The 16,816-nt window shown below is 44.7% G+C and overlaps 2 protein-coding genes across 2 annotated transcripts; both read left to right on the plus strand.

The window, feature by feature from the left end:
• The first annotated feature begins 2,989 nt into the window (after nucleotides 1-2,989).
• On the plus strand, nucleotides 2,990-7,004 carry LOC139838290 (uncharacterized). The gene is made up of 3 exons (XM_071827694.1): nucleotides 2,990-3,760; nucleotides 3,932-4,063; nucleotides 6,927-7,004. Exons 1-3 carry the CDS (start codon nucleotides 2,990-2,992, stop codon nucleotides 7,002-7,004), a joined length of 981 nt encoding a protein of 326 aa, XP_071683795.1.
• Nucleotides 7,005-7,255: 251 nt separating this feature from the next.
• Nucleotides 7,256-8,472, plus strand: LOC127345915 (uncharacterized). Its single transcript, XM_051372435.2, has one exon. The coding sequence runs from the start codon at nucleotides 7,401-7,403 to the stop codon at nucleotides 8,241-8,243; it is 843 nt and encodes a 280-aa protein (XP_051228395.1). The 5' UTR covers nucleotides 7,256-7,400; the 3' UTR covers nucleotides 8,244-8,472.
• The last annotated feature ends 8,344 nt before the right edge of the window (nucleotides 8,473-16,816 follow it).

Raw genomic sequence — 16,816 nt, forward strand, 5'->3', positions numbered from 1 at the left:
TATATATATATATATATATATATATCACCTTTCCAAACCTTTTAGCCGGTCGACGTCACATTGTAGCATGAAAAGTTAGTGAAGGCCCGGCCGGTTGGTCCCTCTATTAATCTCTACTAACTATAGCAATACTTTGCGCAGGTTTTAGCAATTAAATATAATTTCTACTGCAATCCTTCGGGGGCTATGACGTTATAGAAATGACATGATATATTAATCTAAAAGATAAACATAGCTACTCCCTAGTTTTTTTTTGAACAGAGAGGAGTAAGACCCCAGAGATTCATCCATTAAAGTGGCAGATACAAGATTTTACAGAAAGCCCCTTATACAACACACACAAAGTACCTAATATTTGAAGAAAGGGGCTTGTACTTTACAAAAAACACCCTACAAAGATTTTCGATAACACAATCAGGGACCTAGGTGTCTCCGCCACCATCCGTCGGCATCCTCCAGGCGTCGCCGCCGAGAAACGAGAGCAAGCAGCTCGTAGGCTCCCTTCCGGCGCAAATCTTCTGCCAACGGCCGTCGTCAAGCCACCGGGGACGAGACCACTTGGTAGCCTGGCGCCATCAAGCTTCCGCCGCAGAAGAGAGAGAGGCCTCCACGATGGAGGTTGAGTTTGGGCCGCCATATCGGCCAAGGATCACAACGTCAAACACGGACGCTATGTGTTCCGCACAAAGGATCACCGATCCATAGCACCATGTAGGCAGAAGCTGAGGCAGATCCTCCTGAGCAACCCCGGAATCGGCGAAATCCTCTCCGCCACCATGGCAGGACATGACCGACGGCTTCAAGAGGCTACTCGAGCAAGAGCAGCGACAGCAGGAGAGGCCAGATCCCACTCCAGGATTCAAAATCAGCCCAGTTTTCTTCAGCACCTCCTCGCCACCACGGCTGGCCAGTGGAGAAGAAAGAGGGAACCTTGCTGAAGGTAGACTCCGCTCTCCCTCGCCGCCATGGCCGGCCAAGAGCTCGTCAATCTTGCAGCAAAATCCAGGAAGAAAAGATCCAGCAGCCACCGATTTATTGATGAAGACGGTGATGCCACTTCTCACGCCAAGCTTCGACCAGGGAAGCATCAGCACGAGCAGCATCACCCCTAAAATTTCCATGGATTTGGTGGCCAAGATCCAGAGCTTCCGCCTCCACTACGGGCAGACCGCCCAAAACGCCGGCAGAGGCCAGAACACCCACAGAAACCTAAAGATCTAAGCCCTAAACTACTCTGGCGCCCAACCTAAACCTACTCCGGTCAGCTAATCAGGCGGATTGGCCGTCAGCGGCCCGGTCAAGGAGGAGAGCCCCTCAAAGCTACTATAGCAGAGAAAGAGCAGGGAAGGGGGGAAGTATGTGACTTCCTGTGGTTAGCTACTCCCTAGTGGGTTGCACCATTCGGCAGTGGTTCTTGGCGAGGAGGGAGAGACGAAGTTTTATGTGAAACACTGAGAGCGTCCATGCTTACTTTACGGGATTCTCGTCATGGAATTGTGAAATTTTTTCAATATTGAATCCTTGCCACACGATTGAAATTGAATCCTGCGAGAATTTCAATCAAATTAAAAGTCATGGACAATGAGAGTCTTGATGGCTACACTAATCAAATAACTATATATTTTTCTTCATTGGAAAGAGTAATAACGATGGAGTGTGCTTTATAATAACATGTACTTCTATATATACTATATCCTCGTTCCAGACTTTTAGCCGGTCCACATCACGTACTGTAGCATGAAAAGTTAGTGAGGCCCGAAAGGCAAACCAGCCGCTTGATCTCTAGCTATCTAGCTGTAGCACCAACTTGCCATTGTCAACTAATTGAGGAATATATATATTAGAAGCAACAACACTAGCAAATGAGTGTCATTATTATACTTGGCATCTCGCGTACTAACCGGCCAGCCCACATGCACGCACCATCCATTTGGCAGGTGACAATGAGCTTAGATTTGTAGGCAGCCTCTGTCAAAAAAAAAAAAGATTTGTAGGTAGCCATTTATTGCAACTCCTTGTGCATGAATAGTTCAGGCTAGATTTAGGCTACATAATTTTATATACTTGTTTGTTCATCATAAATAACAAGATGTACCCTCTCGGCAACCATTTTATATGGAAAATAGAGCTTAGGTTGATGCAAATTTCCACCAGTTCACCCGATAAACATCTTCATTGTATTTTTCACATAAATTTCACCAACAAATCCATACAACATAAATAATGTTTTCATAACAAATTTTATTAATGTAATTAATAGTATGTAATAGCATGTACAATTATTTTAATTTCTAGACCATATTGCAGAGAAACCATGATAACTCAAGTCTTGAAACAAGAGTCGATAAGAGCATCTCCACCCGCCCTCCCCAAAGGCCCCCAACAGCCGATTTGGGGTGCCGGCGCGAAAACAGGCACCCAGCCGCGGCTCCCAAGTTTGTTTTTTCCGCCGGCGTGACCCAACTCATCACCGGGTGCCCCCAGGCCGAACACAATCTACAGGGGGCTAGCGGGGGCGCCGGTGGGGCGAGAAATGCCGTGGGCCAGCTCTGTCGGCGACCAGAGCCAAAAAACACAAACATTTTCCTCCTTCGCGCCCCGCGACCACTGTCGCCCCAGTAAACACCCCTCGCCGCGACGGACCATTGCCGCGGTAGTACCCACTCCGCCGGAAACCCCCGCCACCTCACCATCCCTTCCCACCGTCGCTGTTCACCCGCTCCCGCCACGACCGCTACCTCCGTCCCCCACCGCGTTCCCACCCTGCACACGAGGTGTTCGGCAATTTGCCAAGGCGATGGACTCGGACGACGAGGACGTGATGGCCGCGCTCATGGATGAGGGCTATCGCGGCTGCGACCAGGGACGTCGCTGGAGACGATGAGCATCTGGCGATCCTCATCTCCCTCTTGGCCATGATCGCCGAGGAGGACAAGCCGGTCATTGGTAGCTCCGTACCGGGGCGTCGCAAGAGCAAGCAAGGCAGATGATGGAAGGCTATTGCATGCTCTACACCGACTACTTCGCCGACGATCCATTGCACGACGATACCGTATTTCGTCATCGTTTCCGGATGAGTAGGAAACTTTTTCTGAAGATAGTCGAGAATTTGAGGAAGATCGAATACTTCAAATTGAAGAGAGACGTTGTCGGCGAGCTTGGTTTCTCAACAATTCAGAAGTGCACAGTGGCACGGATGCTTGCCTATGGAATTGCAGGTGATACACATGATGACTATCTGCGCATGACAGAGTACGTGACCATTGATTTCATGTATAGATTCTGCAGGGCAATTGTTGCGGTGTTTGGAGAGACCTATCTGCGCACACCCAATGTGGCAGAGACAAAATGCAGAGAGGGGTTTCCCTGGGATGCTTGGCAACATGACTGTATGCACTGTGCATGGAAGAACTGTCAATTTGCACACCAGGGCATGTATAAAGGACGGAAGGGTGCATGCAGTGTGATGCTTGAGGCAGTGGCTGACCAGGACCTGTGGCTTTGGCATGCTTTCTTCGGCATGGCAGGATCACACAATGATATCAATGTGCTGCATTTCTCCGATGTGCTCCAGAAGCTTATTGAAGGCAATGCCCCTCCAGTGCAGTTTGAGATCAATGGACACCAGTATGACAATGGCTACTATCTTGCAGATGACATCTATCTAAGATGGTCAACATTTGTGAAGACAATCTCGAACCCTGTACCTAAAGGGAAGAAAGCTTGGTTTGCCCAAATACATGAGGCTGATGTGGATTTGGTGTGCTACAAGCTCGCTTTGCCATTCCCCGATACCCTTCTCTTACATGGTCCAAGGAGCAGACGTGGGAGGTCATGACATGTTGTGTCATACTGCACAACATGATCATCGAGAGTGAGAGGGAATTTTCAGTGGACACAGAACCATATGAACAGTTGGGTTCTCTTGCAGATGATGATCACAATGTGCCTCCCGCATTTGCTGCTTTTCTCGCCATGTGTCAAGAAGTCCGAGACTGCAACACTCATCACCAACTGCAAGATGATCTGGTGGAGCATTGTGGACTCTCAAAGGCGGCGACTAGTTTGTTTATTTGTTTGTCATTGTGATTTAAACTTTTAAATTTGTGTGGTCTCATAAACCTTAATTATTTATGTGCTATATTGAACTTGTTGAATTATCTCCAACATTTATTTACGTTGTAATAAATTATCATAGTTTATTTGGCGTTAAAATTTAAAATATATATGAAACTATATTGGGGGCACCATTTGGGGTGCACGGCTGGGCGCCGGTATGTCTCCAATTCTCATTTTCCGCCGATGCCCTACATACGGTCCTTATGACAGTTGCGCCGGATGCCGTATGAGGAGGACGAGTGGAGATGCTCTAAGATCAAGAGGGTGCTGGCAGAAGTGTACTCAAGGCAGCACAGTTTGGATCCTGTAGTGACAAGGTTGGTGAAGTGATTTCGCTGAAGTTTGTATCATGCTTGGTTGCTTCGTTGGTGCTTGTGTATCTATGTTGCATTTCAAAACTTGAACGGTAAGGTCGATATGTGTCCAAAATATTTCAAGGAGAAGTAACTTCTAGGTAAATATTGTTTCGGATATTGTATAACCAAAATTCATAAATGTACAAAGGTGGCATGAGAAGTGGTGAACCTGCCAATATGGGCGAGAAAGGGGTACACGCTCTCGGTCTTTGGTGGCGCAACATGTTATGCCTTCCTTATATGGCCTTTAGCAACCCACCAGTAAGCGCCATGGATATCCAGGTCTATGGCTAGCTATAGTGCTAGTATCATAACTAGTATCATGCACATTGGTTCCACAAAAGTGTTGATGTGGCAGCTAATTAAAGAGGAGAGCGAAGATTAGAGTAACATAGGTAGATACCGTATCATAGGAAAAATAACGAAAAAAGTTAATGCTAAATAAATATTGTACACAAATTTGAGATTTAAAAAAATAATAAATATAGCATGACTATGATATTAGCCCATGACACTACCCATTATAGAGATAGTATTATGTAGTAGTACCATATGCATGATACTACTACATGTTACTTACCACTATGACCAGCTAAGGTGTCTGCTACGGTGAACCTATGATCCTTGACCTGCCACTACATGGGGTATTGTTTGATTGAAATTCTAGAACGATATGTCATTTAATTGTTCTTTATTAAATGCCCGTTTCTAAAAACCATGCACAAACACTAAGTCTACAAAGCACTTCAATTGTTCTTTGAATGGTTGAATGTTGAGTTGAAAATTGGACCATTGTTTAAGAAAATGCAAGGAACTTACAAATAGATGGCTTCTACTTAGTACATACATACAAACAAAAGGAATGATATCTATGAACTTTTAAAAAAGGAGGTATGTAGTAAGAGGAACTAGCATGATTTTTTAAAAATGTGTCACATAAAATAGAAGGAATCAATATTTAGTGAGCTAGTGGGGACGTGGGGTGAATGTATATGCAGATGCATGCTTAGTGAGGTGGATACCAGCTCACGTCCGCGCGAGGATCTAGTGATCAATCAACGATGAATTAGTCTAAGATTAAGCAGTCGGTCAGCTGGATGTGTTGGTTAATCAGATTTTTTGTTTTTGAGGTGGGAAAAGGGTAGTGGGTAAATTAATGAAGTCATACTATTATTATTTGACTCTTGAACACAAGTAGCTGTGGGTCCCTCGTGTATGCTTCTACGATGCCTCCATGTGTGCAGTCGATGGGGAGAGTATCTAGTGATACCACATCCAACATGATACCATGATAACGCTTCACAAAATTCAATTTGTAGATGTCGAATAAACTTGAAGCAACTTTATGGATGTTCACAAGATGTGTGCTTGCATTTCATAAAATTTTCGGAACCAAATTTAAAATACAGAAAGAGAAAAAAGAAGACAAATTGCTATGTGAATAGTATCATTTTATGTTTGTCTTTATGTGACACTGTTCATGTTGGATTTCTTCTTTTCTCTCTCTAACATTTCTAATATGATTCTGCAAGTTATAGACAATGTAAATACACATCTTTTGAACACCCAGAAATATTTTAACCGTTACAATTTAAAATTTGAAAAGTGGTATCATGGTATGAAATCAGGGAGGTATCAGTAGATATGTTGTCCACTAGATCCTTGCCGCTGCACATAACACTAGTAAATGATTTAAGGATACAAAAAAATTACATTCAAAATTATGCTCAACAAGGGAATAGATGAATAGGTACTAGGTTATGTTTTGAGAAAGGTAATACGTATATAGATAATTCTAAGTTGCACCAGGGTGCATTGCATGCTTCTTGGGGTAAAAGATGGTAATATTACTTTTTTGTACAAATAGTCTTAGACTTTTTTGCAATTTCTTTAACAACTCTTTGTAGAGAAAAAAAAAACGTGCGATGTAAGCATGAGAAAGTCGATGTTTAGTATGAGGAGGGAACAAGGATGTACCGAGCAAATATACGATAATTATTTTTATTGGTTGCAGTACCTCTAGGTGAGTGAACTCGACGTGTTGGTTAGTCACATATTACTCTCTCCTGTCCATAATATGCGTCGAAAATTTAGTACTTGTGACACTTGTTATGGATCGGATGGAGTAGAAGATTGTTCGTGTGTCAGCGGGTAATCCCGAAGATTTGGAGTAGGTCAGCGTGATGTGTGGGTTAATCACATCTTTCGTTTTGGCAGAGGAAGCATGAGGCAGTGAGTACATAATCAGCTAGGTTATTATAGTGTAATTTATGCCGCCAGAGTAGGAGGGTGTGGATCCCGCTTGCGTGCTGCTTCCACGATGGATCGGGGGCGCGTGTGGTATATCGTCACTGCATACCATTAGTAAATGATTAAGGTAGTAGCAAAAGGTTCAGCTCGACAGGGGGAGTGCTCATCTGTGATGGGAGACCTTTCCCATGTTTTCTGCAGGATCTTCTGCGCCCGGTCCGGTTTGCAGCAGACCTGCGTATGTTGAAGGCTCTGGAGCAGAGGATGAGCACAGGGTGACGTCACGGTCGTTTGTCGTACACCGCCGCCCTACGTAAGCATGGAGGCCGTCCTTGTCACGTGCGTTACTACATCAACCAACCTCCAAATTTCATCGGCTACCCCCCATCCGTTCCTGAGGATTGTTTTAGGGTATTCCCAAAATTTAGGTCCTTGGATGCGGTAGGCCACCCCAAAACTTTGTTGGAATCGGTCCGACTAGTCAAATCCATTAGCAGATGGAATCGGTTGCTTATAAAAGCACAGCCAGATGCCTTGCTCCAAAGTCGAAACAGTTAGCCTTCCTCTCCTCTCCTCTGCAGTCTGCACCACCACCTTCTTCTACTTGTTGAACTTGTCACCCAGCCAACACCCAACCCAAGCAACACATTACTCCGGCCGGTAGCCGACCAACTCATGGAACTACATCATTTGAGCGGCGTCTTCCCGTCGCCGGCAGCTTCGTCCCTGTTCTCATCGTCGGCGTTCGACATGGGCGACAGCGACGACATGCACCTGCTGAACACCCTGCTGGAGATGGGGAATGACATGTCCCATTACCTCGGGTTCGACATGGACACTACGGAGCGGCACTCCTCCTCCACCTCCACCTCCTCGTCAAGCAGCTCCTACTCCTCCTCCTCCGACCAGCACCAGCAGCAGCAGCAGGGCATGGCCGCCGCTGCACCGAGCAAGCGTCGTGCCCCAGCAGCAGCTTCAATCCCCAAGGGCCTCATCGGCGTGCGGAAGCGTCCGTGGGGCAAGTTCGCCGCCGAGATACGTGACTCCACGCGCAAGGGCGCCAGGGTGTGGCTCGGCACCTTCAACACCCCCGAGGCGGCCGCCATGGCCTACGACCAGGCCGCCTTCTCCGTCCGCGGCGCCGCCGCCGTCCTCAACTACCCCGTCGACCGCGTCCAGGAGTCGCTCCGCACGCTCGCGCTCGGCGCCACGGCCGGCTCCCCCGTGCTGGCCCTCAAGAGGCGCCACTCCATCCGGAAGCGCTCGCCCAACAAGGCCAAGAAGACGGCCATGGCGCCCGCCGCCGCCACCAAGATTACGAGGGAGGCGGCGCCCGCGCATCAACAGACGACGGCGCATGCCGGAGTGGTGGAGCTCGAGGACCTGGGCGCCGATTACCTGGACGAGCTGCTCCGGGTCTCCTCCGACCAGCCGACGGCGTCCACGATGGTTGGCTATGAGTTTGACCTGCAGTCGATTATCGCCAACGCCGGCCCAATCTTGTTCCCTCACTGCTAGTCTCATTTGGCAGCTGCTCTGCTCTGCCCTGCTTGAGTTAGTTCCAACCGAGAGATTGATCTCCCGATCAGTTTTTTGCAGTTTCTTCTCCTTTTTTTCTCTTGTTGCCACGGCACGGCAGTGCAGCCAACTTGCCAACAGCCTGCCACTGCTATGTATGCCTCTCTGTCCATACGTAAGTACACCACACACGTGATCAATTGAGTGCAAAATTATACAGGTCCGAGAATTCGAGGTGTGATCTTTCAGGCATGCATTTCCAATCGGGAAGTCATGCACTTCCAAAGTTCCAAAACATGAACAGAGCTGTATGTATTTGACCCTTTCGATGCTGCACTTACGTTACGTACGTGCGGCCTGCATGTGGCCACCACGCACCTTCCTTTCCCTAGTTCACGATAACTAACGAACTCTGCCTGCGCATGCGGGGATCTACCCATCTAGATGAAGTACTACTAGATCTTGTTCTTTTTTTACTAAAAAATAGAGAGGAAGTGGTGCAATCAACAGCTCGAAATGGAATTGATTAATGAATGGAAGCTTCTCACGCTTTTCGTCCATGGACCGAAAACCAGCATATCTCTGCATGTTTCTTATTTATTTTGCAAATGCTCTCTCTGTTGTTGTAACCTGAATTTATTTATTTATGTACTTTCGGCCGTAACGTGTGCAGTACATATACAATATAATTATGACCGACAAACGAGGTAGATACCGATGTTAGATGTATATCTGTAATGGATCCTAAATACATATAGGAATATGGTGTAGTACACCAATTCCTATACGTGTCCTGTGGTGCCACGCCGACCATATTCGTATTGTACTTAGCATCTATTACATACAACGAAAAAAATAGCGCGCTATTCGACGTTATAGCGGCACTATAGCGTACTTGGAGAGTGAACGCTACGCTATGCACATTTGACTCGCTATGACGCTAATCAAGCTATTAGCGGTGCTATACGCGCTATTTTTTGTAGCGTTATAGCGGCGCTATTTTATAGCGTTGTAGCAGTGCTATTTTTTACAGGGAAATTGAGCAACTGACTGGCTATTTTGGATCTTTTGGCCCACGAGCTTCTGAAATCACCATTCTAACTGTAGTCATTCAACCCGTTGGAAACCATAGAAGCACATCGACAATTCTCACTCCTCCTCACACAATCGTACATGTTGAAGAAGAAGAAGAATCAATATCACAACGAGTAAAAGCTGCTAATGCAATCTTCCTAACAAGAAGAAGTTGCTTCTAGTTTTTCATTGTGATAAGCTGCAATATGCGGTTCTTCTGAATCAGATGATGACCGCATGCATTATCCATCTAGTTCATCTCATTTTAATTAATTACTACTCCTGCTATGTAGTTGGCTCTTTAATTAATTGTTTGAATGTTGGCAGGTTAATTAGTTATCTACTTGTCTATTTGTTGGACTTACAAATCTTTGTCTTTCAGTGTCATCAGGACTTTGTCAATTTGATTTGTTGATCGTTGTGATGTGGATAATTTTTGAGGTGCCGAAATCTTTAGTATACATACTACATTTGTTATTTTTTAACTTTTTTGTGAAACACTATTTTGTAGAATAGCGTGCTATTAGCACGTTATAATCTTCATAGAATATTTTGGAAGGCCACGCTATTTTGTTTAGCGCGCTATTTTTTCCTTAATTACAGATATATATCTAACAACCGAAACACAGGAAATGGTTAGAACAAGTCCATTGATCACCTGCAAATCATTCCTCTAAAACTTATGCAAACGTCCCCCCACCCCTGAAATCGGACAAAATGTGAGGGCGTGGCTTACAAGTCTGCATATGTTTGAAATTTGCCCTTCCTCCTTATTTCTCTTCCAAATTTAGGGATGGTAAGTGTCGGGGGACACGTCTAGATTTTCGCCTAGTACACATGGCAGCGAGCCAACTCACCACACCTACCCAAGCATGACGCGAATTAGCTCCTCTCCCAATTCACCGGCACCGGCACCTTTCGACTATGTCTGCTTCATCGTAGGCATGACCTAGCATGCCACCCCCTCCACGCCTCACTCCCTCGCCACCCTAATCCGGCTACTTTATCGCCACGAGCTAAACACAACAGTATCGGGACAAACGAAGTAGGTTCAGCTAGCACCGCGCCGCTAAAACTATCTACAAGTTTGACAATATTCCACTAGTATATATAGTTCCAAGGCAAGCCATTTGACTCGATCTGTTTTTCTATAGAGACATGAATGATTGATTTTTCTCGGGCGATTGAGTTAGCACAGAATGCAACACTTCTGCTCCGGTGCTCCCCCCCTAGCAAAATTCTAGGTGCGTCAACCACAACAACGGTGGAGATCTTTTCATACCTGTTCATAAGTGGGGGCACGATCGTAATTTCAGTGTAGGTCCACCGTCCGTACAGCCCTGCATAGGCCCGTATGGCCTGCATCGTGGTGTATCTCGTTTTTGTACGTATTTATGATCACGTGCGTGTGCCGAAATAAAAAAAATATCCTATAAAAATCTTGCTCACGCGATCTCATTATTTTTTCTTACGCGACGTATGTATATCTATTAATACAGACGGGTATACATAGACTGGATATGGGTTTCGGCGGACCCAACACAGAAAAAAAACCCTAAGCATAACCCTCCAACTTATTTAGGGGGGAGCACCGGAGCAGCCCTCCAGAATGCAATACGTACGGTACTAGCCATGGATGCAGTGCAAGTTGGACTTGATTGATAGCCATCCATGCATCTAAGCTGATTAATTTTAGTTTGGTGCGGCTAATGTACTGTACAAGGTGAAGAAGGATGTAGCAAACATTCATGGTGCGCGCGTGGTGTGGATGGTGCGCCCGTGCGGGTGTCACGTTGCTGCCGCGGCAGGATTTTCCAGCAAAATGCTGTCACGTCACGGCACGGCACGGCACAACGGCAGCACGGGCTGATGGGGATCAGCTACAGTGCAACAGTGACAGGGTGTGGCCTGGAGCTTAGCTAGCGAGATGACTGCAGACGATCGAATTTGACCTCCCGCCTGTCACGATGAAGTGAATGAACTGCAATCCATGTGGTACTATTCAGCACTGTCGCTTTCAGTTGAGTGGTTTATTCTCCGTTTCCAATTCTGACTTTCAAAGTACACATTAACCTGCAGAGAATCAACGCTTCACGCACTACTGTTTCTAACCCGTTCCAGAAGATTAAGTCAATCGTGAAAATTGTCAATGTCGAGTTTCGTCCGTTCATCTAAGATATCATTGTGCTCATGCAAGGCCGGCATGAAATCAAATTAAAGGAAACGACGGATTCAAAATCAGAACAAGGTCAAACCCATAGCCGTTTGGGACTACTGACCATCTTCCGCAATGTTCGCTGATTCGGCCGATCGTTCTATCAGATTTAGTGAGCACTGGGAAAAAAACATGGTCGACTTTTGTTCTTTCATTTAAAAAAACTATTTTACTAGCTAGCCGTTGCTCATCACAACATCTACAGGGTGAGGCTGGTTTATGTCGTCAATGTTAAATATAGCCTCCCAAAATCAATTATCAAAAAATTGTCTGGCAAAAATGAAAAAAGTGACACGTGGCAATACGAGATGGCAGGAAGTACTTCTCGCAAACTAGGATGGCTGGAAGTGTCTATCCGCCACCCACTACAGCGGGAAATGACTGGTTGCATGCTGTACAGCCCCACCTCTTGCAGCTGCACCACTCCACTTCACTTCGCCATTTCAGTTGGCGCGAAGTACTTCCCGCCATCTTCTATGCATGGTGGGATGACACATGTTACCTTTTCCCACTTTCCTCTTGGCTATTTCTGACAATCGATTGTACAAGGGCTATTTTTAACATTGACAACGTGAGATTTGTATTTGTAAAAAAATCAACCAACTAGGCATTCCTTTGGGCCGCTGAAATACAAAATATCAGGGATGCATGATTGGTTAATAGTGCATGCGGCGCTGTACTTGCTGATAGATATGAGTACGTGCAAGTTGGGTTTAATTGGTGGTGATCCATCCATCTCGATCCGTCGACGCCCGATTCCTTTCCATCAGCTTAATTCGTAGTAGCACCCAAACTAATCCAACCCGTGCTGTTATTTGGAAGCATGTGTTCCAGAAGAACAGAATTATTATCTTCCCTCCATCGATCTATGTGGACACTTTTTTTGACACTAATCTATGTGGACACTGGCTAGGGGTAGCTCGACTGGCTTTGGCGCTAATTAATTTTGATTAAGTGCGGCTACTGCACTGTACATCGTGAAGAAGGGTGGATGCATGGTATGCTGGGGACAAACAAACTACTGGAGCTACTGTTGTATACGTAGGTGTGGTGTGCTTTGCTATCACGTTGCTTGCTGCCACGGCAGGAGATCACATGCAAAACTGCTGCCGCGACAGCACACTTCGCGTATCTGTGACAGGATCACCACATAAACTCAACGGTCATTACCTGAAACCATCTAAGCCGTCGGCATAGGAAAGTTTGTGCCAACGGGCACAGGGGTCTCCGCCGTGACGGTGAGGCGACGCCGTGAATTTTTTTTCCCTCTAGCCCTATACTGACAGCCAAGCCATCGGCACAAGCCCTGATTTTTTTCCTCCACGCACCTCTAGTTGATCGCCTTTTTAAGTTTCAAATGAATGCCAGAAAATGATTAAAAAAATTCAAAAAATAAAATCTTTTGAGATTCGTGTATGTTACGCAACCTACTATTGGGGGAAATTAACAAATTTGAATTTTGACTTCTTTTGCAAACAAAGTTTATTTCACGGTAAAATGGTACTATCTTTTGCATACAGTGTAGGAAAAAATGTAGAACCTATCAAAATGATCGTCTCGAAAAGATACATCCGAATTCACTTAGGTTTACCCGGTTTCCATTTTTTTATATTCTCAAAATTTCAAAGGGAACTATGAAAGCATGAAGATTTTAGTTTTTGATAGAAATTCAGGATTTTATATTTTTTTAAAAGTTAAATTTAATAATTGAATTCTGAATAAAGATTATTATTACTTAATCATTGATGTTAATTTAAATAATTGTTTAAAATTCAAAATTATAAAGAGTTGTGATATCACGGTCTAAGGATTAAGAGGATTGATATGTTGTCATTTCTTTCTTGGAAGGTCAACCGAATGGAACAGAAAGTTAAGCGTGCTAGGACTGGAGTAGTGTGCCGATGGGTGACCAATTGGGAAATTACGCAATTAGGTTAATTTGACCGAAGGAGAAAGAAATTCCTTCGGCAACTACCATTTCCCCTTCTCTTCGCAAGGAACCCGTAAGTACTTCAACTTTTGCTTTTCTAGATAATGGCTCCCTCTCTTCCAACCCCTAGTCTGCATTTAACTACTTGCAATCAAATGTGGGCTTGGAAGATGTTTCTTTATAAATGTTGACGTAACACTACTTGGCTTGTATTTTTCTTGTAGAACATTCAAACTGCCATAACCATCTTGAAGAATTTTGCTTCTCAATTTTCTTCGCTCCATGCCGATAATACTCAGCTTCAAGAAGATGTACTGTTGAAGTCTTCCAAGCTTGACCAAGCTGTGAGAATAGCTGCCACCGCCCGTCAGGATGCGAACTCCTTGAGGAAAGAGCTTGGTCAGCTGAAGAAAAGCTGAAAGAGGAGGAGAAGGAGAAGGCCGAAGCCCAAGCTCAAAAGAAGGAGAAGGAGGATCTTTTGCATAAATCGATCATGGCCTTGCTTGGTAACGTTTCTGTTTTGTCTTCGAATTTCTTTTATTTGTTTTTATCAGATTCTAATTTCTGCTCTTACATTTTGTAGAAGCTGCCAGCATTCCTTCTAATTCTGCAGGCAAGCTCCTAGCTGATTCTTCTGCCAATACCATTTCTTTGGCAATTGAGTCCGGTAACCTCGTCCGAGCTCTTCTTCAGAAGAACAAGGCGGTCCTATCGAGATTGTACGCCATGATCTTCCCAAAGGCAGATCAACAGAATACACTAGAACAGCTGGCGGACACTTTCTCCGTCAACACCGAAGGCACCATCGAGATATTCAAACGTACCTCGCGTACCTACGATGCTCTCCTTGCTTTCTAGCTTCTGATGGGGCATGACTTCAAATCCGAGATGGAGCTGCTGACAAAAGAGCTGCCGAAGGGTCAAGATGGACTGGCTATCGATCTTAGCTCTTTCAAGGCATCAGCGCATAAATGCGCGCTGCAACTTCTTGAACTAGTATTGGCTAACAAGCCAGCTGCCGGAGGAGCTTTCCCAAGCTTTTCAACACAGACTCAAGCTTCTTGAACTTTCTCTTACTGAATTGTAATTTGTTATTTGTTTCAAAAAATGCCTTTTCTAAGGCCTTCGCTCGTAATGAATTCAGAGCTGGCAATGTTGTCAGTTCTTATTTTTCAATTACGATGCTCCTATTTCCGATTGTGTGCTCCCGTTGGGAGTAAAATCTATCGATAGTGGATATATTCCTTGACACGGTGTAATTTTTGCAGGTGTCTCCTGTCCCTTCCTTTGTCGAAGTTTCTTCGGCTGGTGACTCTGAAAGTGATCGGCTTCAACGCATGAAGACCCGAATTTATTAGATGGAGAGAGATATGCGTAGTATCTATGCCATGGAAGCTATTATAAAGAAGAAGGGCGAACTGGCCGTTGAAGCAGAGCGATACGCTCTAGGCGAGCTGCAAAAAGCTACAGAAAGTTTGAACTGTAAGTATTCGGTACTCCTTAGATTCCTTCAAGTGGTATGATAATTCTCCTTTTGCTTCTGATCCCTATGTCATTGCCTTTTGTTAGTCATAGCTCTGAATTTATCTGAAGAAAACAAGTGAGCGCATGAACGCGTAGATTCTTTAACCAATCTTTCACAATTTGATGAAGTCTTCTGGATAAGCAAACCGAAAGCTGTTAATGTTGCCAAGTTTCAGGATCGGGTGCATCAAGTACACTGATTCTTTGATAAATGCTACAGAGGTCTGAGGATGATATGGAAAACCATGTTCCCCCTCAACTCTGTTCCTCCAACATTGCTGACTTTTGATGTCGAAGTTCAGTAATACTGAGAAGGTCCGCAAGCTGATTCGTTTTTAACTTCTGGCGTGACCCGAATTCGCTTTCACCTTTGTGCTTTCCCAACATCCTTCACTGGATTTGGAAGCAATCGCATAAGCCGATGGCAATGTAAGCCAACATTTTCCTGCTGTTAAGACCCCTGCCTCCATTGTTGTTGATAGGTTGATAGACAACACGGAGGTAGATGGTAAAACATAAATGCCAGATGAATAATATTGTCACTTTGTAATCTTATGCTTCTGACAATTTTCTACACCCGAATGGTCGGGTGTGTCGGGTACAAATTTGTTCATGTGTATGATGTAACTTGTTATCCCAACCTTAGAGAACTTTTGTAAGGACGAATGACTTGCTGGAGACGACATGTTTGCCACTTTTGATAAAGTATCGATATTTTGCAAGATTGTCTTCGAGATGACAATAGCAATTTTCTGATGAATTCGTTGACTAAGCTGCAGATTTTGATGCACTAGTCTTTTTGGGCATCGGTATTGTGATGCTTTTTTATGAAAGGTATCAGCAGCAAACTTTTTGAGTGATCAGCTTATGTTGCGGGCCCAAATAACCCGTAGTAATCGTAACTTTGGTACAACCGATAATGTATGTTGTTGGTGGCAGCCCCGAATAAATCGAGGAAACTATGCTCGTCATTGACTTCGTTGCTCTTAGTACCTCCCTGTTTGATGTACCAACATGGGCCTTCCATAAGTTATGTTATCCCTACCGTTAGCAGCACTCGCATGTTCCTTGAGGCTTCGGCGAAGGACAACTTGTATTTTATTGTATTTTAAGACCCTTTAATTATCAATCATTGCATCACTCGCATTTTCCTTGAGGCTTGATGATAATTTTGGGTATAAGAAGCACATGCGATTCTCGATCTTTTTTATCGAGTTCGCTCACTGCACTTCACACTCCTATGTCGGTGCTCACGGTATTGTGCGATAATATTTCAAAAAAAATTGTTCGGGTGTCCCGAAGCAATTAAATGCTCGTATAAACGAAACTTGAACCTTTATTGAAAAGTCTATAACGATGAAGTAGGCTAATATTGCTATGGCTTAAGACAACCTTATTGAAGATAAAGTTCTATGAAGATAGAGTCGTATGCCACCACTCGTCTTCTTAAGTAAGAGGAGGGTCCTTCTTCCCTTGATCCACGCCTGCCGAGGTGCCGATAGCTTCCGGAGTGCCGATGATTTATAAGGCGGTGCAAATAATTTCCGTAGGAGTACTGGCAATTACTGCCGAAGAATTTACACCTTCTTCTGAGGCTTTTTCCTTCTGCTGCCGTAGTTTTGATAGTTGCTGCTGCAGAATCATCCGGTTGTTTCTTCGTCTTCTTGCCACAGTTGACCTCCGTAAGCTTGGAGTCTTGAGGAGCCAACTGCTTGGAGAGGAAGTCGATAGTTTTAACTTCCTGCTTTATCCCAAACTTAGCAACGATCTTCTGGAACTCTCGATCACAGCTATCTGAGCGAGAGAAACTTCCATAAACCGTAATATTGG

The sequence above is a fragment of the Lolium perenne genome, chromosome 3 (assembly GCF_019359855.2).
Source record: "Lolium perenne isolate Kyuss_39 chromosome 3, Kyuss_2.0, whole genome shotgun sequence".
Lineage (NCBI taxonomy): Eukaryota > Viridiplantae > Streptophyta > Magnoliopsida > Poales > Poaceae > Lolium > Lolium perenne.